This window comes from Labrus bergylta, chromosome 2 (assembly GCF_963930695.1).
Source record: "Labrus bergylta chromosome 2, fLabBer1.1, whole genome shotgun sequence".
Lineage (NCBI taxonomy): Eukaryota > Metazoa > Chordata > Actinopteri > Labriformes > Labridae > Labrus > Labrus bergylta.
The window spans coordinates 19,189,853-19,216,159 of NC_089196.1; the positions used below are offsets into that span (position 1 = coordinate 19,189,853).

At 39.2% G+C, this 26,307-nt stretch overlaps 2 protein-coding genes across 3 annotated transcripts in view; both read left to right on the forward strand.

Moving 5' to 3' along the window:
- Positions 1-13,068, forward strand: part of nos1 (nitric oxide synthase 1 (neuronal)) — a 45,800-nt gene extending 32,732 nt beyond the window's left edge. The window contains exons 23-29 of the mRNA XM_020636612.2: positions 277-487; positions 1,505-1,592; positions 5,780-5,901; positions 6,054-6,202; positions 6,601-6,795; positions 7,052-7,170; positions 9,630-13,068. Of these exons, the coding sequence (XP_020492268.1) occupies positions 277-487; positions 1,505-1,592; positions 5,780-5,901; positions 6,054-6,202; positions 6,601-6,795; positions 7,052-7,170; positions 9,630-9,645 (900 nt within the window). The 3' untranslated portion in view covers positions 9,646-13,068. The remainder of the gene's footprint in view (positions 1-276; positions 488-1,504; positions 1,593-5,779; positions 5,902-6,053; positions 6,203-6,600; positions 6,796-7,051; positions 7,171-9,629) is intronic.
- A 392-nt stretch (positions 13,069-13,460) lies between these two features.
- On the forward strand, positions 13,461-26,250 carry lrrc74b (leucine rich repeat containing 74B). 2 transcript variants are annotated; one of them, XM_065948149.1, is made up of 10 exons: positions 13,461-13,749; positions 14,852-15,087; positions 16,103-16,245; positions 17,994-18,126; positions 19,981-20,187; positions 21,424-21,533; positions 23,095-23,210; positions 23,624-23,702; positions 24,836-24,931; positions 25,024-26,250. In XM_065948149.1, exons 1-10 carry the CDS (start codon positions 13,706-13,708, stop codon positions 25,138-25,140), a joined length of 1,281 nt encoding a protein of 426 aa, XP_065804221.1. In that variant the 5' UTR covers positions 13,461-13,705; the 3' UTR covers positions 25,141-26,250. The 2 variants fall into 2 exon arrangements, with proteins under 2 accessions (XP_065804221.1, XP_020492307.2); XM_020636651.3 differs by having other exon boundaries at positions 14,919-15,087.
- The last annotated feature ends 57 nt before the right edge of the window (positions 26,251-26,307 follow it).

Here is a 26,307-nt window from a genome sequence, read left to right on the forward strand (position 1 = left end):
GTTTTTATAGTGCTCCAAATTCGTCACGTCCAAATGTCAGTGATGACACACAGAAACAGTCGGGCAGTGAATGGTGAATGACTCTGCTTGGGGCTGCCTCCTGCTCTCGAGTCAGAAATGTTTACAGAGCTAAAAGAGGAAACCAGATTTTTTTTTTTTTTCCACTTTTCTCCTTTTAGATTTCTTTATCAGGGCAACAAAAATTCAACGATTTTTTGTGAAAAATGATATAGAATTGCTGTCATTCTTACTTTCTCTTTCGACCAAACTTTCCAGGGCTTGCAGGAGTATGAAGAGTGGAAGTGGTACAACAATCCGACACTGGTGGAGGTTATGGAGGAGTTCCCCTCAATCCAGATGCCCTCCACTCTTCTTTTAACCCAGCTGCCCTTGCTGCAGCCTCGCTACTACTCCATCAGCTCCTCTCCAGACCTGCACCCAGGAGAGATCCATCTCACCGTTGCTGTGGTCTCTTACCAAGCCAGAGGTGAGGACCTAGGTACTCAATGGAAGGCTCATTTTGTAGCTGATTATGAGCTAACATCTCTCAGAGGATTTAAGGCTGTGTAGGGGAGGCTGCAGGTCAGCTCACTCTTAAATTGGTTCCCTTTTTCTGACATTTTTTGCCATCAAATCCTTGACATTTTATTCACAAACTTGTTCCTTCCTGTTGTTAATAATAGATATTTGAATTTGAAAGTAAGATGTTCAGAAAAGTAGGAAACATAACCTTTTCAAAAACCTTTTTTCTTGTGGTTATTTTCTTTCATGGCTCAAAGACGGTAGGCTGTGCTTTTTTTAAGCTTTCTTTAAAAATGCAAAAAGTCATATTACCCAGCCTCTCAGAAAAACCTTCAATGGTTTATAAAATAACTGGTTGAATCTTTAAGTTTTCTGTTGTATCTTTCATCACTAGAAGTAAATCAGTGTACTTCTAGTGATGAAAGATACAACAGAAAACTCAAATTGCTTGGTCTTTTCGATTCTCTGATATTTTTTTCAATTTCAAAATCCAAAACAAAAAACACCAACCAGAATTTACATTTGTAGACTCTTCAAACACTGGTTGAATTTTGTTATGATAATTATGAAATCAATGCCTGTATGCCAGTCTGTCATAAATTATACAGAACAAAACAGCTAGTTCATTGTATGTGTAAAGAAAACCACAAGGCTCTTACAGCGCCACCTTTAAACTGCTTTTTTAAGTAGTCAGCAAACACATCAAGATGCCATCACTGCTATATTCTCCTCACACATGTAATCTCTTCTTTTGCAAACATGCTTCAGTGATTGCTAATGCCAGGGTTTGAATTACTGTGATTTTCCTTTTTAAGAGAGAGAGACATAAAGAGAGAGAGAGACAGCGAAAGAGAGAGAATGACCTTAGCCTTGGGAAGTGTGAAAAGGCTACTCTTTACCTGTTAGTTTGTGCACTTAAAGAGAGTGGGAGGCGGAGGAGAAAGAAAAGGTAAAGTGCTTGCTTGGCAATAATCCCTTTCAGATGGAGGAGGACCAATCCACCATGGAGTGTGTTCATCATGGCTCAACAGGATAGAGAAGGGGGAGATGGTGCCATGTTTTGTCCGAAGGTAAATATTGAATGTGGCAAGTATTTATAACAATACAATCAAATTGTTTACCTTGAGAGATTTACAGTAAAAAATTGTAGCCAAACACATGTATGTATGTGTGTATGCCTTGTACACAGGCTCACTTAGCTTAGCACCTTACATTTATTAAGCTTAACACAAAGTCTGAAAATCAAAAGATCAAAAAATATCTGCCCACCAGCTCCTCCAAGCCTTAAATGACTAATACTTCTAATTAGAGGTGGGAAAAATAAAAAATCAAGATTCTTATGTTTTGAGATTTTAAATAAATTCCAAACTTTTTTTTTTTGGCTAATCAGTAACTCCCTGATAAGTGCTAAGGCTAGCTCTTTAACTCAGTAGCATGTCAAATGGAGCAGCAAGAAATTCAGCCAGAAAAATAGACTTTCAATCCGTGGATCCATGAATTCAGAATCGTTTTGAATCAAAAATAGATTGTGAATCGAATCGTGACCCCAAGAATCGAAATAAAATCCTGAGACACCCAAAGATTCTCCTATTTTTAATATTATTAAACCTTGAATTCAAAACAACTAAGTTTTCCTTCAAACCTCGTTCAGTATCTCACTTTGGGAAGTGTCATCTGGTGTGGACAATCCCGGCAGCTTCAATACCACCACGTCTGTCAGGGGACAGACCAATCATCTTTGCTGCACGGCCAGCCTGCCCCCCCCCCTTATAACAACCCCTAGCACTGACTCTTCAGCCTTGCTTTCTTCCCCCGTGACGATCATCGAGCTGCTCTGCTGTCCTGACATTGAATACCGCTGAACAGTTTACTGACACAGCCGTCAAGGTGTTCTGTTAAGGTCTATTCATCTTGGTCCAAAAAAAGTTCTTTTTTGAAGTGGGGGTTTTCATGTTTTGGCGTTCCTGCACCTGTTCCCAGTTTTCTGCCTAACAAGCTAACAAGCCAAGGTGCGCTTCTTGATGTGTATCTTGCTAGCTGTAGCTTTTTTCTCAATGACCAACAAGGCTCCGGGTAACGCAAGGGGCAGTAAGAAGATGAAGTCAAATTAAAATAATACATAATTATATGGAAATTTTAAAAAACAGAGTAACAAAGTGCTTTACAAATGAAAATACAATTATTTTGTTTAATGCTGAAAAACAAGCAGGCTTTGTGCCCAAATGCCTGACAGTAAACATAACAAAACATAATAATGTTACTAAACTAAAATGCCTAGCTTTATGTCTGGTTAGTTTAAAAATAACAATTCCTGTATCGGTGGTTGTGTGGCAGGCTTTGTCTTCAGCAACTAGTAAAAGCAGTTAAACTTTACCAGCACGTCTATCAGGGGAGTGTGGGGACAATCCAATCATTTTCATTGCACGGCCAGACGGTCCCCCTTTATATCCGTCCCTGGCACGCGCTCTTAATTCTCAAGTGTATTTCTTTCACGTGCCGTGTACAATGCAAGCAGGACAAATACCTCACATATTTTTCAGAGAACTGGAGTTACCTTGGTAACCTAACATTCTCTTTCAAACCTCACTTGTTATCTCCCTATGGGGGATATGGCCAACTCCAGGGTTGCTTGTTACAAAGCCCATAATACCTCTATCGAAAAAGGCTGTCACCGCAAACTCTCCCCAAGGGCTAGCCCCCATTTAAGAAGAACCAATACTAAGGACAGAGGGCGCCATAGAATGCCCTGTCACATCCAGGCGATGAAACTGAATAAATGTATGTGGGGATGCCCAACTGGCAGGAGCCGAATCACTCTCTGATATGACCTAAACAGGTTCATATGAGGTGGCCATCCCTCTGAGAAAAGCCCGGAGCTCCTCCTAGGCTGACCAGAATGCTTCCACTACCCAGTGAGACAGATGCTGGTGAGACTGGGCTCTCTCTCTGTGAGAAAGGGTCCATGAGACATAAAGCTGACTGCTCTCTCTAAGCGCCCTAGTCCTGTTCAAATAGATGCGTAAAGCTTGAACTGGACAGAGCATATTTAGCCGCCTCTCGCTCGTCTGAGCAAATGGTGGAGTGTGAAAAGCAAGCAGCTGGAATGTGGGGCAGCTAGAAGAAGACTCACTAACTTTGGTCATAAAAGCAGTATTAAAGTGCAACATCACTTTTTCATAGCCAGGAGAAAAGTGCAAGCAGGATAAAAGCACAGACAAGACTTGTCACTTTTTGGCTGAGGTCAGAGCCAGTAACAGGATAGTTTTTAGCGAAAGCACCTTCAAGTCTGGACTGGCTTTCAGACTCGAGTGGACAGAAAAGCAAGCCAAGATTTTTTAAACTTTGAGTTTACTACTTTACCTACACACAAAACTATTTATATCGCTAGAAACAGCAAAGTCCATGCCGGTGTTATGGTCAAAACAGTTACCGTGTTAACTGGTCAGCCGACTGAGTCTGGTTGTCGTATGTTACGTGTCCTAACGAAAGTATATATTTTTTAGCTTTCATTAAAACATATCTCATGTCTCAAGTAATTATGACATTATGATAAGACAAAAACTGAACTGAGAGGCATTTGTTAGGACACTTTCAGTTGCGTTTGTCTGAAAGTCATCAGTTAACATGGGCACTCTTTTATTCGTAACACCAGAACGTCACTTCAGTGATATTGCTGATATTTAGAGGAGAATCTCTCTCCTTACACCGCTGTAGGATGAACGTCTACAAACATACAGGCAGCTTTATGTATTATTGATCGGTCTGGGTCGATAATGCTGCTGTTTGAGAAGTGAAGGGCAAGAAATTCCTCATCATCAGCATCGGTGAGTGCTAATTAGCAAACATTAGCTAGTTAGCGTAAGCTAGCAATAGTATCAGCTGTCAATTGTAGTGTTCAGGGGCAGTAATTTGAGTTAATGGCAGGAATATTTTGATTTATTCAACACTATAACTGATGTCAGGATGAGGAGATGTCCGATGTTTCCTGTCACAGGGGCCGCAGAGGGTCTAACTGCTGCACAAACGTCCTCTTCTCTGTTTTTTTTCTCGGATTAAATTCTGTAGAAGCAAAACTCGGGCTCGTCTCCACGCCGGTTAGTGTATCACATTAAACAACAACTGTATTTCATTTGAAAAATGTAAAAATGAAACAGATAAAAACATGTAGGGGGCCACTGAGACCAGTAACTTCTCAGAAGCAAACAGTGGTAGAGAGCCTTTCTTGCCCTCCAGGTGGGCGGTTCCATAAGAGTGTGACGTCACGTGAAAGCTATGAATTAGAGTGCCAGAATCCGATATTCGATTCCATGAGAACTTACTTGTCCTGGTCAGGCAGGTGGGGAGAGATGTGTTGTCAAAGCCCTGAACAGCACCTCTAGATACATGGAGAATGAGGTCCGTGAGGAATCATATTTCCTCCAAAAAAAGGCCAAACTCAAGAGAGCCCTTCTTTAGCAGAAGGCCCAGGTCCTGAAACAGCTCGGTCTAGGACGCTGTAAGCACGGTAACCACATTCAGATTATGGCTAGACTGTGTCGCTGACTTTTTCACCTTCTAGTACAAGGAGACAGTGAAGCGCTCCTCTGCAATGCTCCTTGCCTTAGAGGCTGCTGATACCCGCAAGCTACATGCAAATATTCTGATCGACATAGCGCTGCAGTGCTCGTATGATGCGGCATGCGTGAGCGACACCTGGCCATGCTTGACACCCATACTAGCAATGCAGAGGGGATGGGGTCCCTCCCTGAGAGGGTGAACCTGCAGGCAGCTGGCAAGGGTGGAACTCAACATCCATTCCCTTACTGCCCACTAGTGTGCACTCTGCCCGCTCCCTCATTGTCCATGACCTGAGTTTTTCACAACAAACTAAAACAAACTAAACAAGCTAAACAAACTTAGCCTGGGATTCCGCTCTGCAACAATGGCACAGAAAGGTTGTTGGGTACAATTAGTGATGACAACAATGTGTTGTGCTTCTCTTACCAACGCTCTTTTGTGGACACCAGCAGCAGCCAGGCAGTGCATGTTAATATGTTCAGAGGGAGGCCTGTCAGAGAAGTGTCAGCAATTTTTTGTTGGATACTTTTTAAATATTGCCAACTCTGATTTATTTCTCAAAGTTGCACACCACAGCTTTAATATTCTAATTAGTGAGCTTAAAAGTGAGTCCAGTTTTGTTTAAGTTGGACAGCGCCAGGACAGCTTTTTCCAGTATTTTTACCTCATTTGTGATTCTTTATCTATTTCATTGTTCTAGTGCACCATCATTCCAACTTCCCAAAGACAACCAAGCTCCTTGTATCCTGGTGGGTCCAGGAACAGGAATCGCCCCCTTCCGAAGTTTCTGGGAACAGAGACTGTATGACCTTGAACACAATGGTTGGTTTTGTCCTTATTTCGGAAATGTATTTATTACTGCCTAATAGGATTTGCAGTGGATTTTAACTACTATGCATGAACCTGTCAGAGATTTAGACTATCGCTCCAACAGCACCTTTCAGAGTAATGACGACTCTGCCTGTCGTCTTTAGGAATGGAGTTGTGCCCCATGATCCTGGTGTTTGGCTGTCGGCAGTCTGAGATGGATCACATCTACAAGGAGGAGACCATCCAGGCCAAGAACAAAGAGGTGTTCAAGGAGCTATACACGGCCTATTCCAGAGAACCCGGCAAACCAAAGGTACAAGTGCTAAACTGTCCATATCTCTGGATGAGTCAGCTTGTCATAAATCCTTGTGGAGCTGTGTGGGTTTGAAATAAAATCACTGAGTGAAGTAAGGGCTTTTTTTTTGTTTCAAAGAAAGCTTGTGAGTACTTTCACTTCAGTTGAAATGGTGTGTTTCTATTTGATGATTTTCTTTAGCTTTTCATTGTGGTGAAACAGCTTTTTATACTTTTTTAGCCCTCAGATTAAGATCAAATATTGATAATAACTGCATTTGCAAATTCTACATACTTTGACTTTACACTCTGTCAGTCAGTTGTCCCCTGACTGCATTTTTCATTGTCTCCTTTCCTACTTTCTCATAATTGACTTCTTCACACTCACGCATCATTCCTCCTCTGCCTCTCTGTAAGAAATACGTACAAGATGTTCTGCGCGAGCAGCTGTCAGAGGCAGTGTACCAGTGCCTGAGGGAGGAGGGGGGACACATCTATGTCTGCGGGGATGTTACAATGGCCGGAGATGTTCTCAAGACTGTCCAGCACATCATCAAACAGCAGGGCAGCATGACCCTGGAAGATGCTGGCTTCTTTATCAGCAAGCTTCGGGTAAGAGTGAGGAAAACATAGCAGTTTTCTGGTCAATGACTGATTCGCATACTTTTAACCCTGCCACACTGATAGTTACAATTGCTGTACCCCTGTTGTTAAACTTTGGACAGAATGAAATCCCCTGTATGAAGTGTACAAGTAGTAAAGAGCCAAGAAAGTTCTAAAGGCCTTTTTAATACTAAAAATATGAAAAAAAGATATCCAATTCAACATTTCCACCTTTTCATTTCTTTAACCACATGATGGTTTCCAGGATGAGAACCGCTACCATGAGGACATCTTTGGTGTCACCCTGCGCACATACGAGGTCACCAACCGACTTCGTTCGGAGTCCATTGCCTACATTGAAGAAAGCAAAAAGGATTCAGATGAGTAAGAGGTTACAAATTTTTCATACAGTGCTATTCCTTAAAGGTTCTCCCTTTTGAAACAGCTCACACATGAGCAGTGAAAACGCTGCACTGCACTAGTTTTGTTTAGAAAATAGTCACTGCCAGAGCGTAAATCAGTGTCAATGGACAAAGGTGCTTGATAGTTATTTTGTCTATGGATTATAAGGTTTCTTGTGTTCATTGTAAACATTTAGATTTTATTCAGATTAAATTTTCATTAGTTATATATATGGAGTTATATTCTCCAGTCCTTACTGATACCGAGTCTAGTGACATCATTTCATTCATTTTCTTACACCATGTCCAAACAGTGCAGGGAGTGTCGGCATTGTTTCCTTTATGATTGTCCTAAAAGCCTGCGAGCAACGCAGCATGAAGCAGGCCGACACTTCCCGTAGTTTTCACCCGGACGCCCTGTTTCTATTTAAATTTCTGTCGCTTGCTTAGACATGGACAAGGATCAAAGAACAAGGGAGAACATCAAGGCCCTGGGAGTGTCCGACAGGAACATTTTTCTTCACTTTTCTCACTCGACAGAGCTTGTTAGCTAGAGATAGTGATGAATTTATAATATTCATATCTGTGATTGAAACGTTGTACTATGACATGTTAACACGGGGGGGGCTCCCCTCGGCTCACTGCTGTCAAAGGCTAATCAATACAAAGCATCACACTTCTGTTTCTCCACCTTCAGAATATCAGAATGAATAGAATCGTACTGTTTACAGGGGGAATATATCTGAGGCATGTTAGAGCAAGCTGCTAGACTTTTTCTGGAGCCACAAGAGACATACAACTTTACACAATGTGATAGAGCTCCTCCAGAGCTATCCGAAACCTTTTGATGTGTATTTAGTATCCTTTAATGTCCACACAAGATTTAAGGGCAAACTTTCCACTAGTTGTATCATGCTGTGGGTAAAAACTACTTCACAGATTTGTGAGGTTGATAGTAGCAGTCATGGGAAGAGAGCCAAATCTCTCCTCTGCCTTCATATGTTTCATCTGTTTTTATCATTCGTACAACCTTCTGTATGTTCCCTGGTGTTTTGTTTGTTGTTGTGTGGAGTAATTTGAATGGCTACATACCTCAAATACGACTTCTTATGCCCCCATTAACCAGTTAGCAAGCTGTGGTTGCACTAGCAACAGGTGGCTTTAAGGCTAATGCACATTTGGAGGGCTGGAATTCATGGGGAATGGGGCAGTGTAAAGGACTGTATGTGGTAATATTTTAACACGAATGAAAAGGTCAAGGCAATGAAAATCAGAGAAGCCAAAGAAAACTGGAAAAGAGAAATCAAGATTAGGAAAACAGCATAACATTACTGATACAGAAGATGTTGACATATTAGTGTTGCTTCCCCTTTCCATACGATACTATGCCATGCTTCCACTTATTGGGGCACACTTACCTCCAGTCAACAGACGCTTTCTCCATATTGTCCAGTTGCTAGCATCCTTTCTATAAAAGCATGTCCGGGAATATTGGTGCAGAGCTTCTAAAGGAGCACTTAACCTTCAACCTTTTAAATTGCGATGCTAACCATTTGCTACTTGGTTACCTGCTGTCTCAGAATTATGATTCATCTTTAATTATTTGTTTTTCAATGGCACCTCATTCTTTAAATAAAACCAGGAAACGGCAGATGAATTCCTTTTGTCATTGAAATGTAATCCTTTGTCCTATTTCATTGGCTCATTGTCAGTCTGTTTGTTTCTGACTGTATTGTGGGAGTCATGGTAAAGTGTGGTGGTGTATACACACAACACTGAACAATGATTCACTTTTCCTCACCTTCAACACTCCTGAACTGTGTGGGATGCTTAAGATCTACGATGTGTTCAGTAATGTATTCATTGATGCTTTTTATCACTCAAATTTCCCAGCTGTTAGCTTGTATTTAAGGAATGAAAAAAAAAACAGTTTTGGCTCAGCCCATTGAGATTTATCCAAGCCGCTAAGATTACCAGAGCGGCTTTATCTCAAAGAAACGTTTGTATAAATCCAAATCCAATCTGCAACCTGTAGTTGTTGGTGTTTACTTATGTGTTATCTTTCCCCTACTTTGACATGAAAACAGAGTTGGTTTCCACGGAAACCTGTGGATGAAGGCCCATAAACTAAGAGGATTAGAGCGAAAGCGAGTGGCTCTGTTCCATTTCTGTTGTTTTTTTCCGCCATTATTTGCGCATATTCAAGATATGACACTTCATATAGCCCTCGTCATGAGAGCAAAACAAGGACCCTACATAGCCACTGCGGCTCATTAAGCACCAACATAATGCATCACAGACGATGGTTCCTGTGTGGATTGTCACTTGAATTTCACATTTGGCTATCAAAGCCCCTGTTCGCTGGATGAGTAATGACTGTAACATGTCTATTTCTATGTCTCTGTTTTCCTGTCTGTCTGTGTTTCTCTCCTTCTCTCTCAGGGTTTTCTGCTCATAATGAAATAGGGGCTTTCTGACGGAAACCAGTCCAGAAGACACAGCAACGCTGGTTGAAGAATACTGTGCCAATTTTTGTACTTTAAAAATGGGTTCCTTTCTTTTTTTATACCAATTCAATGTTTCTGTTGGGCTCTGCGGTTTTGCCTGTAGCAAGCTAAAATGTTCTGTTCTCCGAGACTCTGTTGTTTTTTTTTTGTTTTTTTTTTGCTTGTTGATGATACTTCCAAAAATGATAAATTGATCATTTGATTCATAATGTGTGCACCTAGTGTAATGACCTGCCTCATTGTGAATGCATGACCAAGACAAAAATATACTCAAGAAATATGATGTACTCTGTGTTATTGTTACAGTTCAAAGGCTTTTATTGAGGTTTTACACTCACAAGGAAGCATCAGGCATTGCTAACAAATTCACAGACATTTCTGAAGTATGACACAAGTCAACTTTGTGTTCTAGAAAAGAAGAAAACTGTTGATGTTTTTTTAAATCAGAGGCTGTTGTTTCAAGGGAAGTTAAAAAGGGAGAGGTATGTATATGATGTACAGGCATGCAGATAGAAAAGAAAAAAACTGAGTGACAGATTTTTTTGCAAACAAATTTAGCATGTTGATAGCTCATCCTGAATTATGAAAACAGCTATTCTGTCAAAGCCACAACCAACAGGTTATCTAGCTCTTCATTGGCAATCCATCAGAATGCATCAGCCTCTGTGTCAGATCTGTTTCTAGTGGCCTGTCCATTCTCTCATAACATCATAATGTTTTTTTTTTTTTCCAGCTGGTGCTCCTCCAACCCAAGGCAGCTGTGTAGAAATGTGCAGGACAGCCCACAGCCAGTCATTACATATTAAAATACATTCTAATTGCTAATGAATATACACTTCTTTAACTCATTCAGGTCTCTCAGATTTTAAAATATTTAAGTATTTATTTCACATACATTAAAGAAAATGGTGCCGTAAGTGTAAAATTAAACAATTAAAAATCTGATCCGTTTTATTTTAATTTTATGCTGTGGGACTATTCTCATAAGCTGTGCATACACCGTACGATTTCAGGCCGATTTAGACCCGTTATTCGAGTCATATGGCTGATTTTGAAGTCTGGCCGAATTCCAGCCCGATCGCACGTTGTTAGTCGCGCTGCGTACACCGATGCTCGATGGCCGATCACCATTCTGGCATGTTAGAAATTTAGTATTTGGCATCTCGGCATCTAACCGAGAACTCATTCAAAAATCCCAGTTAGACTTTGAGACGAGGAAACAGGACGTGCTAAAATGCTAATGAATTTCTGGGTTTTAGGACTCGTTACTATTAGTACTATCGTTCTATTGATACCACAGTAATGTCTGTATGGGAAATATAAGCTTATGGTCTGATCGTCACTTTTCCATCTCTTTTTGTTTATGTGAGGGGTTAAATTGTTGAAATGGTGAAATGTTGCATTATCTTTTAGTCATTGCTAAAACCCACAAAATGATCCAGGATTTAGAGTTTGAACAACAAAATTCACGACCGTTTTATTCGTTTTCACTGCATTTCTTTGCTGCATACTAATGCTCAGCTGCAAAAGCTGCTCAAAGCTTTACATACAAACTGTGGGCGATTCTAACAATATCTCCTTATTGGTGCTGCCAAATATTAACAGTTGTAAAGGCTAGCTGTCTTACTCATCTTTCTGGGTTATTGAGGTATAGCTTGTTATTAAGTGTTTCGTATCGGGCTGAGGTCATATTCCTTATGTTATACCTTATTGAACTCTGGCACCATTTCCAATTTTTATGCAAGGCTAGGCTAACAACACCTGGTTAAAAAGTATTGGGTTGTAGTGTAACTTTAATCATCTTACTCTCATCAAGAAAACTTTCAAGCGGTATTTTTTCCCAAAAGATAAAACAAGACCTTAAAAATATAGAATCTCTGTAAGAATTAAAATGAATGAATACACCTACTAGCATCGTCTGCATCATAACTCCTCTGCCTCTTGCCTTACATTAACTCTCTGCCTCTGCCTACACAAAGCACATCCATTCTCTCGTACGTTTCTCTGCATGATTATGTGTGCGAACCCTGCAGCTCATGCGCCACCCTTTCACTGTGACCTGACACCTGCTCAGTAGCATCAGCATGCATGTGCGTGCGTGCGCGTGTGTGTGTGTGTGTGTGTGCGTGCGTTTGTGTGTGGTCATAAATGTCCGCATGTCTATACGAGTGGGTGTAAAACACGCATGTGCTCAGGTGTATGTTTTTACATGTTGATTCTGCTCTTTCTCTGTCAAATTGGTCCTATTCTGATGAAATTTGTTGCTTTAAGGGTCACACAAGGCTGCAACTTTAATGTTATGGGTTGCTTTTATTTCTGTGACAGGAAACTGCACATTTTGGCTGAAATGTTAATGTTCAGTTGTATTGTATTGTTATGTTGCAGGAAAGTTTTTCATTCAGGGATAAGGCGATCACACTACTGCTGCTGTGGTCATTCGCTGCTTTCCAATAAGTCAGGGTTGTAATTTGAATTTACAGTGCAGGGGGGCCATGTCGTTTATTGATCACACTCTGCAGTAACTGCAGTAAGCTTGTTTTCTTCTCGGCTTCTGGGTCTTGTTTGTTACCTTCTTTTTCTTTCTAATTAAAGATAACTGTCAGCATGATCAACAGATTTCAATGTGATTTTCAAATGTCCCTAAAAGCTGCCGAAAATGTTTGTTCCCCCCCCCCTCCCCCCCCCCCCACATGACAACTGTTTTTACTGCCGGGGAAAATGGGTGATTCTCATTGTCCCCACCGTTGTTCATTCTATATGAATGTCTCCTCTGTATCATTTTTTAACAGATTTAGTTGAATTGGAATGAGAGTGTCAATTAAATGTCAGTGGTGTAAAATGTGCAACAAAACCAATTGATACAATAAATAGCTTCTATATACAGCTTCTATATAAATATATATATATATATTCAAATGAAAAGTATTACATATAAAGAGTACCACCCCGATCTTTTCTAAGAATGTATTTTGATTATTTAAAGGAGCGCTATGAATCTGCTTGATTTAAAAAGAACAAAAGGCATATTCTAAAGTGTCTCTCATTTCCTTTCAGTATGGGGATAAAGCAGCAGCAGCAGTAAATAAATGCATGGTGGTGATCTTCTGTCTTCTGTTCATATTTATAAAGCTTTGTCTATTTACCAGCACTGTGTCACTCAGTCAGACTGTATTTGTGAGGTTTTCAAGCCTTCCTCACTGGGGCTCCGGATGGCAACAAAAAAAAAAAAAAGAAGAAAAAACACTTTCAAGGGGGTTTCATTTTCTGTGTTTGCATATCGCTGCTGCTATGAACAACTCTGATCCAATCAGCCTCTGCTATAATGACCTTTGTTGTGTACAAATAAAGAGAAACATTTACAGAATATGTCAACACATTTGCTTGGTTTGTTTTTGTTGTTTATATGAGATAGATGCAGGACTGGAAAGGTTTATTCCTGCAGTGGGACTTCCTTAAGACCAACATGTTTTAGTTTGAAGGTCAGATTAAGATGTTGATAAAGTGCTTTGCAACAAACAAGCCCTTTACTTCCTCTCCTTTTTTCTGCCTCTGTATGTGCATGTCTACACTCATAATACAGTGCGGCCTCTCAGCACCATGGCAACGTGTCAACAAAACAAGCCATCCAAACTTTACTGTGGAACTCTGATTGGTGACTGGCTGTCACACACAAGCAGTGTCCTTGCTGATAAGCTCAAAGAGTTTGACCCTCCTGTTGAGCAAGCTAGGTTGCATGAACACACTGAAGTCATAAGAATCACTTGCTGGTTGAAAGCACCAGCAGTGATTTCACCAGCTCTAAAATCTTTAAACACGACACACACACAGACTAAAAACAACCCAGCAGAATTTCAAAGGTGATATTTATTTTTTTATTTTTACCTTTATTGCGTAAAGGAAGCAAAATATATCTTTCAGAGCATCAATAGCACCATTACTCAGAGCTGAAGTAAGTCATGGTTCACGGGAAGGAGTCGGCCAAGGAGACGCTGCTGCCTCCTGTGCTGGAAGATGATGACGCAGAAATACAAACTGAGAAGCTGCAGTTGTGGGAGGTAGGAAGCTGAGCCATCCAGCCAAGTCTGCAAACTCTTAAGCAAGAGAAGTGTCAACAAGCAGGTAGGGATGTGGGTTTTTATGAAGTTAAATAGGTCACAGGAGATGGCTTTTTTTGTAGGAATTGAAAGCTGGCTGTACACTTGCAAAAGTTCATGAGGCTTTAGAAATGAAGGACTTAAAAATAACACCAGCTCTTAGCAAGTCTGAGCACTTTTCCTTGCCCAGGGCAAGGAAATACAGTCTGGAGACCCGTTATTTCTTTTTTATGGATTTTTTTTCTTGACCTCTGTGCTCTGCAGGAATTAATTAAACAGAGGGGACTCAGAGGCTCGCCCTGACAGTCTGTTTTAATTGCACTTTTATGTGGTCTAACCATGGGGCTGCATGAGGTATACTTACAGAGAGAAATACAGTGTAAGCAGTGTACTGACAAAAACATTATTTCAATACAAAAAAGTGCTCCAGACCAGTGGTTCTTAACTCATCTAACCTCATGACCCACCACCAACTACTTCATGAAAAATCGCAACCCAACTTTCTGATATCTTTCAGTTTGCAGATTGGACCTCAGACAGTACAAAACAATGTGTACTGAAATGTGAAATGTGATCCTGTTTAGAGCACTGGTTATCTGGATTTTGTTATCTTTAAAATGTAGGATAAGGCTGATTCAGTCAAATATTCATTAAGAAACAGGAAAAACCTGGTTGGATAATAAGATCAAGTACCAAATAGGACTTATAGGAACCATAGGATTCAAATAATTTTGATCCAGATTAAAAAACAATTTACAACTTGACCTGAAGATAACAATATGTATATACATATCATGGCTGCATGATACATGTAGACAAATATGATATAGGCCCAGAAATGTAGGGAGGGAAAGACAGTTCAAAAGTTGAAAGGGAGGTAGACAGAAGAAGTGGGAGAGAAAGGATGAAGTAAAAAAAAACAAAAAAAACTTGAAGGACAAAAGAATGCAAGCTTAAAGACACAACTTAAAATGGTTCCTCCGCATTGTAGGATTCAGTTGTCCTAAGTGTAGGTATCAGTTTTATTCTCCTGGCAGCAACTTCATCTAATCTCTTCATTCAGGCTGCCAGCAGCAGCAGCAGCAGCAGCAGAGGAGTCACAATGTCTTATTGTGTCATTCTCCTCCCAGCAAAGAGTGAGCCGGACAGAGGTTGGCGTGCGTGGGCTAAAGGACCAGCGTTTGAGCCCTGATGGGAACGTGCTGGATGGGGGTGAAAGAGAGTGTGAGGTGGAGGAGGAGAATGAAGAGGAGCGTGTGATCTCTGATGAGGACTACGACACAGATTTGGAGAGCGAAGGTAATGAGAAAGTTGATTTTGGATGGAAAAAAAGGAGATTAGTAGTCGGAAAAGTTTTTAAATCTTTTTAAGAAAAAGGGCATGAGTGGAAACACGCAGAGAGCTGAGTAAATGATTGAAATCAACCATCCCATCCTTCTATTTTTGGTCTAAAGCACAATGTTGGTGCTCAGCTTTATTATGAAGTTGAGTTTTAAGGTTAATTTGATTTTTTTAGGTTATTCTTGTATATAAATGATATGCATAGCCATAGCTTATGAGAACAAATATTTTGGAAAAATGAGACCAGAATCCAAAAGTAGACTCGACAAAAATAAACACACTATCCTGAGGGTTTATTCCAAATCCATCCACGCACAAAATATTTCATCATTTTCAACATACATTTAATTTAGTTATTATTTTCGCATCATAATAAGGACTATACAAAAGAAATGTCATTCTTTCTCTTCTTCTCCTAGATCACACAACCTGAGTTACTTCTGGATTCATTTAAACCTGCCATCCCAAAAAAACAAAATAAACTAAAGTAATTACTTACTCTCAAATGAGCAACCAAAGACCTCTGAGTTGTTTTTAAATTTGCTTTAAATTCAGTTCAATTATTATCCTTTATTCAGATATATGTTGAGAATTTGATGTAGAGCACTAAAAAGCCCTGTTCTCCAATCTTAAGATTTCCCCTTCTGACTCTTCATTTTTCAATCTCTATATCATCTCAGAAAAAACAAAAAACAAAACAGAAACTCCTCCACACGCCTGCCCACACATGCGGCGCCCCGTTCTGCATCTTAATGATCTCATCTCAGTCTTTGTGTCAGGCTGAAGTGGAAACCATCTGCTATGAATGAGCTCCCCTGAGAGGACCAAATCTCACATGAGGGACTTTTCAATATCACACTGAAAGGGTCCTCCTCCGGGGGGAAGAGTTCCACATTTCTGCTTTCTCAAAGAGGTATTAATAACGAACAATTCAGACAGACAGTGCAGCTAGTGTTTTTTATCTGTTCTGCAGATAAGGAGGAGGGATATGACCCCACGGGGCAGACAACCTACATGGAGGCGTGTGAAGCTTTACAGGTGCCGCCTGTCTCGTCCTTCCTGCAGCACATGCAGAAGAGCGAGCTGAACATGGCGCACAGTGGACTGGGGCCTCAGGTACTTACATTTCAATTTAGGGAATGTATTAAAATACAGCAAATGGGGGGCGGGGGATATATGTGGGTTCATATAAGTTGTCTTTCTGCTAAAGATAAGGTAGTCTCAAACTGTGGGAGGAACCAGGCAATGTCTTTACACAATGTCTAAACATAAATGTATATCTTTTTTGAAAGTATGTTTTATGAAAACAATGTCACAGTGGATCGGGGTCATGAGTGATGTTGAAATGAAATTTGGAGCTTCAAAATGATATCTACTACAGGAAAAGTTGGCGACCATAACAGAGCCAAAAGAAATGTAGAATTTGGTCTTAAATTAAGATAGATGTTCGCAAACAAATCCTCAAATGAATAAAGATGAGACTCTGGTGACAATATGTCAATATTTTGTTCAGAATTTGTTGCTGTTGTCCAAAAGTGGCCAAGAGAAATCAATTATTTTTTGGTATTAAGTGTTTTGTTTTTTTAATATAAATTAATGAAGGGTTCAGAGAAAATATTAGCCATACTTTGAAAGATCCTTCATAAGAATAAAGCAAGACCATCAGCCCCCTACCGCACATGCAAAATGTTCATACAGGTCCAGAGACTGTATTTTGTCTTAAGTTTGTTATCAATTGTCTTTTCCTCACATGAGGTTCACAAATGAACTTGAGATGAACCTTCCTTCTTGTACAAGACGTACAGATGTTTGAACTGCTTTGTCTGTGTGACGCCATATCAGATCAGTGCAGACGTCTGATCAATGACTTACTCATTAATTCAAAGTCACATCCTCCTCCGTGGGGGAGGGTTAGCAACATGACAAAGTCTGTTGCAAACTAGAAAGCAGCTGAGATTCAAGGAGTTTTCGGGGAAATAGATCATGCAGTTACACATCTCTGCGGTGCACTTTACATACACATAAATGCAAAAGTACGAACATAGTGAGAGTCCTCCATATTTGATTAAAAAAAGAGGCTGCTTGTAGTGATTTATACTTGCAGAGAGCTCATTATGCAGATCTGAATGTTAATGAATGTCTTAGGAACAATTTCATCTTTGGTTCTAAATGATGGCAAATACTCATAAACTGTTACCCCATATACACTTTGTAGCCTCAGACATAATCTTAATAAAACCAACCAATACTTAAACATACACAGACTTTATTTTACATTTATTAACTGATCGTCTTTCAAATGTACTTTCAAATGTACAACACAATTTCTTTCTTTTAACAATACTTCACTTTAAATTTAGCCCCCAAGTCAATCCGTTGCTTAGCAAGCCATTTCAGCTTCAGAATTTAAATTTCTTCACCTGCCAATCCCAGAGAGAAGAATTAAAGGAACTATGTTTAGCTGCTTGTAATGTCTTTGACATTGAAAGGTTTCCCAAATCATACAGAAGCATGGTCTGCATGCATCAAAACACCTTTCATGTGCCTTTTTCTGATCTACCTCTTTTAAAGATCACGTTAACATAAGGCTTTGTGCCCTCAACTTTCTCATTAGTTGTCCTAGAAACGATCATTTTCATGTTCTGCGTGCTTCATTTCTGACCCACGCCTCCACACAGCTGCCTTCTGTTTCATTTGTCTCACACAGGTTTAATATTCCCCTCTCTCTCTCTTTCTGCCCACCTGCATCACTAAATGAACTCTTTTAACTGAAATACAGATAAGAAAATATACCGCAGTGAACAAACAGAAGAATTTCACTTTTGTGTGTGTGTGTGTGTGTGTGTGTGTGTGTGTGTTTACAGGGCACCAAAGCTCTGGCGGTTCCCTTGGTAACCAACACTTCAGTACTGAGGCTGAACCTGCGAGATAATTGGATGGAAGGAATAGGCGGAGCTGCTATAGCCGAGATGTTAAAGGAAAATTGTTACATTACAGGTGGTTTCACTGGACACTTAAGCATGCACATACTCCCCCCCCCCACTCACTCTGTTTCACCTTTTTTTCTAGCAGTAGTGCCACCCCCACTCCCACTCTTATGCAACTCTCACCCCAATTATATGTCACAGCACACGATTTAACATCTGGGGTGCCTGTTCAGTATGAGTTCAATGTCAGTCCCATGTACAGTTCAGGAACCTATCGATGGAGAATAACTCCTGTGAGTCATACAGGCTCTTTGGGTTTTGGTGTTATATTTAACATCCATTATCTTACACCGCTATTCACATTTCTGGGGTAATCCTCTTTTATGAATCTATATGGTATGACAAATGGGTTGCAAATGTATGTCTTGCTGATGCTAGGAGACGTGAGCTAACACAGAATTTTAAATGAGAACTATTCTCTGTTTTTAGATGACAAATTCAATCACACATCTGGAAATCATTCTCAAACACTACATATATTTTTCTTTGTGACACATTTTTAATTTTCTAAGATTAGCAAGACATATACATCGATACAAAAATGGAAAAAGAAACCAGTTGCAAAAAATATAGAAACACAAGATGTGCGTTTAAAGAACAGAAACCAACTCTAGAAATTACATTTTACAAAGAAATAAAAGCACCACCATGTTGAGGCTACTGTTTGATTTTGAATAAAATCCAAACAAAAATCTCTCAGCTTTGGCAAGACTTCACTCTTTGCACACGTTTAGCTTCTGCGTTTGATGCCACATTTGATGCCAGTTTTTAAAACCAAATCTGTGCATATATAGCTTGTAAGTTCATATCCGAAAACATATTGAAATGAAGAAAACAGTCCTCAAACCCATGACAAGGCCTTCATACTCTCTGAGAGCTGCTCAGAACTTAGGCAATGCAAGAATTCTCATGCCTACAGTTTTGTAGATGGACCAACACATAGAATATGTCTGTAACATTGTCAAATGTTGTTAAAAATGTTTCACAACGTTACGAACATATTCTAACAAAAGTTTAGTAATAAAATCTACTTTCTGGAGTATAGAAAAAATATATTTATGACACTAAGAACCCACATTGACTTTTGGTTTCACATGGGACCCAAACCCTGGTCTTGGAGTTAGTATCTTTGTTTGATCGATCCATCCTCTAGATTGAACCACTGCCTGTGGCTTTTCTTACAACAGATTACTGTATAAAATCATTTTATGGTTTTTAGGCTGTTGAATTTGTGATGTTCTTTTGTGTTATTAGTGTTGGGTTTGAACGGCTGCGCTTTACGTTATATGCCTTATCCACTTCCAGAGAGAGTGGGGGTCCCCAGTCGCAGACACCCTTACTGATTTATCCCCTGGTTATATTAATAAAAGTAATGTTTCAGTAATATTTACAGACTTTATAAACAGATGATTTATTTTAAAAAACATACAGAGGCGATAATTATAGAAATTCTTTATCGTTCATGAACCTAGTATCCTCACAGATCATACCTCTTTTGAACTGCTCCAATTTGAAGTTTTGCTCCGGTTTACTCTCCTCCCAAAGGGCATTACTTCAAAAAGGAGGAGATGATGTCAAAGAACCATGACTTAAAAAACTCCGAGCCTTTTGATGAAACCTAACTCAAAACTAATGAAAGGGAAAGGTGAAGTGGTCAAAAGTTTTGGATATGATCACCCCTTTTTTTTGTAAAAAGTAAGCCAATCAGCAAACACTCAACAAATGTTACCAAATGTTAACATTTTGTGGATAAAACTCTGTCCTCCCTCCCTTTAAATGAATTTGTGAATGAATCAGCTTTTCTGTCGTCATTTCGTTGTTTTTTAATCTGCCTTTTTTTTGTTCACTTGTGTGTCAACCTCAGAATTGGACCTTTCTGACAACAAACTTGGGGATTATGGGGCAAGAGCCATTGCTGTTATGCTGAAAGAGAACAGCACCCTCATGAGCCTTAATCTATCAGGAAACCATGTCACAGACCGGTCCGCTGAACACCTTGGTCCAGCACTGATCACCAACATAAAGCTGCAGCACCTCGACCTCAGCTACAACGCTCTGGGAGATCATGCAGGTAAGACAGAAAACATTTAACCATAGAACTCATTTATACCTGACCTCTGGAAAGCCTGTGCATGTTTGAGGACCCAGTATTCATTTGAAATTAATATTCATTTTTTAGTACCTTCTCGTGACTTTTGGAGCAAAATCTATATTTGGAATCCTTCAGGTATGAATCACAGAGGACTTATTTATTACCACTCCGCTGCATATGTCAGCCACATTAACTGAGCTTGACTCAGAAGTTTGGATACGCCCTCCGCACAATACAAATTAAAGTAAATAAATGAACCAATTACTATGAAGGGGCAGACAGATTTAATGCCGTGCAGGTATCTACTGTTATAGATTTGTCAAAACCATCGCCATAAAACCACCAGTAGTTTTCCATATAGTACAGCCTTATCTCTGAGCAGTCACAGGACAGCAGACAGCAGCAGACTGTGGCATTCAAAGGTCAAGAAGATATCCCCTTCATTAAAACCTCTTTCAATTATGCTGGGGATGAGCTCTGTGACAGACAACCTATGGGAGGACAGCAGACCAGGATGCACTGAGCATCTGATGTAGGTAATTGAAAATAAATCTGTCTGTAGGAAAGGGGGCACCGCAATGTCTTATTGATGTTTGTGCGTCTCTGATCCCTCCCCACATATTCATTTCTATTTCCTCCTCTGCTGACATATCGAAGAACATCCTCATTTGGTTTGAGTGCGCACTTCCATACAGTGGGTCCCGCAGAGAAAGTACACCAATCTCACACTCTGACATCCAATGCTATGGTGATATTGCTTTTTCAACCGAGCACAGTGAGAGCTTTTTTTTTTTCTGTGATTATGAACCACTGAGAGCCATGCACTTTCTTATCATTGAAATAAAGTGGTGAGATAATAACAAGGAGCTCTCTATTTGTGATCTCTACGTCAGCCCTTACTCACTGGTGCTTTTAGGCTATGAAACACACAATCCCACCATCTCAGAGGAGATAAGATACACACAGAGAGTGTAGAATCGAGTGTTTGATTTTAATAAGTACTTGTAAAATATCTGAAATTGATCTGTCATTTGATATGTCTTTCCTGCTGCACCAGTCTGGATGCCAAACAGTTGTCACAAGCTCCTATGACTGACACTGACCAACTAGTTGTTATAATTAACTAAGGTTATTAGACATTGTCTTGAATTATTACCTAATGGAACTTTTCATTTGTCATAATGCCTTAACCCTCGTTTCGTTTCTCATCAAAAGGGCAAATCCTGGGAGACTGTCTGTCAGAAAACACCGGATTAAGATCATTAAGTCTGGCCTGGAACTGCATTCGAGGAAGAGGAGCTGTGCTGCTGGCCAATGGCCTTGGGGTAATACACCTGAAAAATCAGTGTTTGAAGACTGATTTTAGATTTTGAACACCAACAATACAGAATAACATTGACTTTGATAACGTGGATGCTGAGAGCAGTATGGTTTGTTTAGCTTATATCAGATGAAACCATCAAAATAAGTTGTTCTGAGACCAGTTAAAGATTCGATAAAAGCCTCTAATAAAGCCTAAAATGTGGTGTTGGTTATTGATGAGGTTTCAAGTCAATGTATCAAACCTGTACCATAACCAAAAAGCTGTTTGCAGATTGATAACTGTGTGGAACAGTAATAAATACGAGCACCATGGTGCTAGCAGAGACAGTGTTGTTACTTAAAGCTAGTGAAGTTTCAGCTATACATTTTCTAACAATATTGTTTTGATCATATCAGAGGAGTACTCATAAATTGGCTGACCCTCAAACCTAGGTATCAGAATCAGAATTGCATTTGCAGTTTACGTTAGAGCAGATAAAAACGTTGATTCCACCATTTCTAACACATTTATTTGTGTGTTTGAGGTTTTGTCAGTGATTTACAAAAAAGTATCACCCTCCGAACTCTTTTCATCAGTGGTACGTTCTTACGAGCCCTGCACATCTTTGACATGTGGAGACATATGAAGTTAGACAGGCCCGTCCCATGCCTAGTCATTAAGCAATTAGCCACTGCTGTCTCAAGAGTCAATTTGGTATATTGAAATTCATAATGAATCATTAGGTCTACCTGTGACCAGGATTAATAAGAAAGTTAGCTGACTAAAAACAGGATAGAGAATTCTGCTGATAATATTCCAAATTTCTTTAATTTTTTAAATTTTTTATTATTGCAAGATAAGAGACTTACGATACAACACAAGAGACAATTACAGTGAGCACAGGCCAGAAAAGGGGTAAATTCATGTTTTACTTGTATGTGTGTGTGTGCGTGTGTGCGTGTGTAATTAAGTGTTTAATAGACCTTCTGGTGAGGGAGGGGTATGAAGATTTTGGATGGAAAGTCAGAGTGGGAAGACGGAGAAAAACAAATACAAAGTCACTAAAAAAGTAATAATAATAATAATAATAATTATAAATAGCAATGATAACAATATTCATCCAGAATTCATCCACTGCCATTATTGCCGCCATCATCATCCCCACCATCAACAACAAATTAGCGTTTTTATGATGTCAATGGAGACAGACATTTCTAAACAAAACATGATTCAGTTATGCAGGTTGATAGAGAGGAGAGCTGTATATGAAAAACAGGCTAACTTGTTTATCCTGCTTTGTGAACCAGCCCTCTGGTCAAGTGTTCATTAAGAAACTCCCAGCAGGAGAGACAGTGTAGAAGCAGCCTTCCTTAATGACCAAACTGGTCAAGAGGACCCTGATCAGTAAGCTGCATTGACAGCTTTGATTGATTCAGGTCCTGAGAGGCTTATTATTCCAGAATCTCTAGCTCTCTCACTTTAAATCAAGTCGAGCCTTTGGACTCTGGTTAATCTTTTTAGTGAACTTGTTGAATGTCCTTGTTATTGCATATGAAATCATTTTTCTTTCTTTTTTTTTGTAGGGAAACATTTTCCTTAGAAGCGTGGATCTGTCGTTTAATGGGTTCGGTAAAGAAGGAGCCGTTGCTTTAGGACAGGCTCTGAAAGAAAACAGTGTTTTAGAGGAGCTGAATGTGAGGTATGGACCTGTTATCTGTGTCTGATTATCCTACAGTAAGTGAGTTTAAAAAGGGGCTAAAGTAACAACTCTGGTTGAGATGATTCTTTTAGATCACAATGAGTGTAAATCACGTTATTTGTTAAATCCTGTTTGGGTCTTAATGTGAGACAAAGCTTACCTAAACTTGTTTTTATTTGACTTCTTGTGGCCATATTGCTTCACCAGGTTTTTTTATTTTTCTAATAAATCTTATAAAAAAAAAAAAAAAAATCTTGAACTGCCTCTTCTTTAGTTCTCAAGCAAAACAAAGCTTTCTTCACAATTCATATACATGTGAGCAACACTGATGAAAAGTGCTTTTAAAAGATAACACTTTATGATTACTTTTCTCACACGCCAACCCACTTCTTCTCCTGTTTTTCTCTCAACAGTAACAACCGAATACCCCCTGAAGGAGCTATGCGACTAGCCATGGGCCTCAAAGCAAACAAGACAATCAAATCCCTGAATGTAAGCTTCCGAGAGAGATGGCTTGGAGCTTTTAAAGCAACGGGGGGGCATCAGCAAATAAAACAAGATGAATAAATGGATCATTGTTCTGAGTTCTAATGTGGACTTCAAGCAGAGTTCAGAGACTTTATTTTATCCTGATACAAGTTCGTGTTAGAAAAGACATTATCGATAAAAGTTGCGCTGAAATTACGTTACAGCCTGAGAACCTGATGTTTACTCTTGAATTGAAATTCTGTTTGGGTGTTCTGCTAAACAACTCTCTGTGAACAACTCAATTTGGTGAAGTAACAATTTAATTTCTTTATCAATTGCATAAAAGATTCAAAAGTTCAAAGACAGAACAAAATCTGTATCAAGGCAATTGAATTGTGAAGTTGTCACCTGTTTTTTTTTGTTTTTCCACTGCATTAAACCTGATTGATATTAGCTATAGGCCTATTACATCAATGAGAAGATGTACCATAAGTGGCCGGGACTTGCTAAATTCCATCTAAAACTGCTTTTCAAGATTTAAAGGAATAGCTCAACATTTTTGGGCAGGAGAATTACTTAGAATCCTCGACTAATAACAACCTACGGTCCATAAGAAGCTGCCGCTAGCGTGCAGTTAGCTTAGCCTAGCATAGCAAGGGGAAAGAGCCTTTCTCTGTTGAAACAGCTATGAAATCTGTCTGGCTGCACTCTGAAAAACAAAAACTGTTATAAAGAAAAGACAAATCAAATTATTTTTTACATTTTCACAAAAAAAAAAAAAAAAAAAAAAAGAATTAGAAATAAAAGGAAGGTACTTCAGCCAAAAGTTGACCACAGTATTCCTGAGAGCACTTCAAGTAAAGGGGATACAATCTGTTTGCTTGCTAACATGCTAACATTGAGGTGCTTTGGGGAGAAGTGATTACCACTGAACAGAGCCAGGCTCTTATACCCTCTGTCACTGTTCTCTGTGATAAGCTATGCCAAGATGCTGCTAGCTGTGGACTTGTACAGAAAAGTGTAAGAGTGAAATTTAATTTCTCATAAGTTTTTGCAGAAAATGCCAGAACATTCACATTGAATCATAAGCATAATGACAGAGACACTTGTGCCAATACTATTATCAAAGTGTTGTTGTGTTTTTCTTTGTTTGCCAGATGGGTAGGAACCCAATCCAGAGTGCTGGGTGCTATGGGATCCTCAAGTCTGTACAGGAAAACCCAGATTCAGCCATGGAGACACTAGACTTTTGGGTAAGTCACACATATTACACATGAATACGACTTTTTGCAGATCCTCCCCCTCCAACCTATTCACTTGCTCTTCTGTGTATCTTTTTCTCAAGGACATCACAGTGAACCAGGATTTTGAAGACTTGTATGCTGCGGTGAAAGAAATATTTCCTTCGCTTACAGTAAATCATGGGGAGAAATTTGGCACATTCAGAAAAGCAAAAGCCTGAAACGTGTTTTTAAGTTGTGTGCAAAAAGAAGAGTAAATGATGGAAATGCTAGGAAAGATGCAAATAGTCTTGTCAAAGCCCCGTGGACATTTCTAACGATAGATGAATGAAAGGAGTGATGTGATGGGATGCGAGGATGTAACTACAAAAAGAAGTAATTTTGGTAAAATGAGCCATTAGAGAATATTCCTGCGTGAAATGGTTTTATATCAAATAAATCTTGTTAAATACCCAATCAAGTGAAAATTAAGATGATTCAGAAGTGCTTTGTTCATTTACCAAAAGAAATAGCATATACACCACGTGTGCAGGCTTAAATATGGTGTTGATAAAGCCATTTAGCGCAGGCACAAGACAGGTATTCTTTTTAGGTATGATCTGATTTGATGTTATATAATGCCAGTGGGTAGAATGATAGAGAGGATCAGAGAGCAGCGCATTGTGTATGAAAAGAAGTGAAAGTGGGTTGCACAAAAAGGATTTAAGTACTGCATGACTCGTCTAATAGAGCGACCAGCTTTGAAAGAACAGTCCACTATTAGATAAGAGACCTGTTTACTGCAGCAGGACAACTCAAACAGTGTTACTGATACAGTAAGCTGTCATTTGGAGACGTGTCCTTCCCACACAGACTCACAATAAAATCATTGTATCAATAGTAAAATTGTATTCAACAAATGAAATGTGCCTGTGTGTTTGTTAGATTGTATATAGTTTGGCTTGTTTGGCTTTTAATCTTTAAATGTAGGCATTGAAAGTGTAGCAAAACATTTATGAAAAGAAGGTTTATGAAAATGTTGACGTACATGATTTTCTTTTTCTTTATATACTTTTTGAAAACTTCATTGCTCATAGGAAGGAAACTTTATCTTTTCTCCTTTGCAAGGAAATCCTTGAAGATTTTTAGGCCTACCTAAGTATTTTAGTTTTTGCAAGGGGGTCTCCATATGAGTAATATTTTGCTTCTAAATAATAATTTGTTAATACATTAAATGTATGAATATAATATAATTTGGTCTGTGTAACTTCAATTTTGATTAGGCTACACGTAAAATGCTTTCGTCATTATTACAGGTATGTTTCTTTATTATTATTATTATTGTGCTAATTATTATTGATACATTTTACTTTTAATGTCAGAAGTTATATTTTTTAATTACTAGGCTA

Bases quoted from the DNA above. Each gene is read 5' to 3' on its own strand.
- lrrc74b (XM_065948149.1), top strand. From the start codon at position 13,706: ATGATGACGCAGAAATACAAACTGAGAAGCTGCAGTTGTGGGAG. The intron at 20,188-21,423 runs GTAAGACAGAAA...TCTCATCAAAAG, and splicing joins CGCTCTGGGAGATCATGCAG to GGCAAATCCTGGGAGACTGT. The intron at 23,211-23,623 runs GTATGGACCTGT...TTCTCTCAACAG, and splicing joins TTAGAGGAGCTGAATGTGAG to TAACAACCGAATACCCCCTG.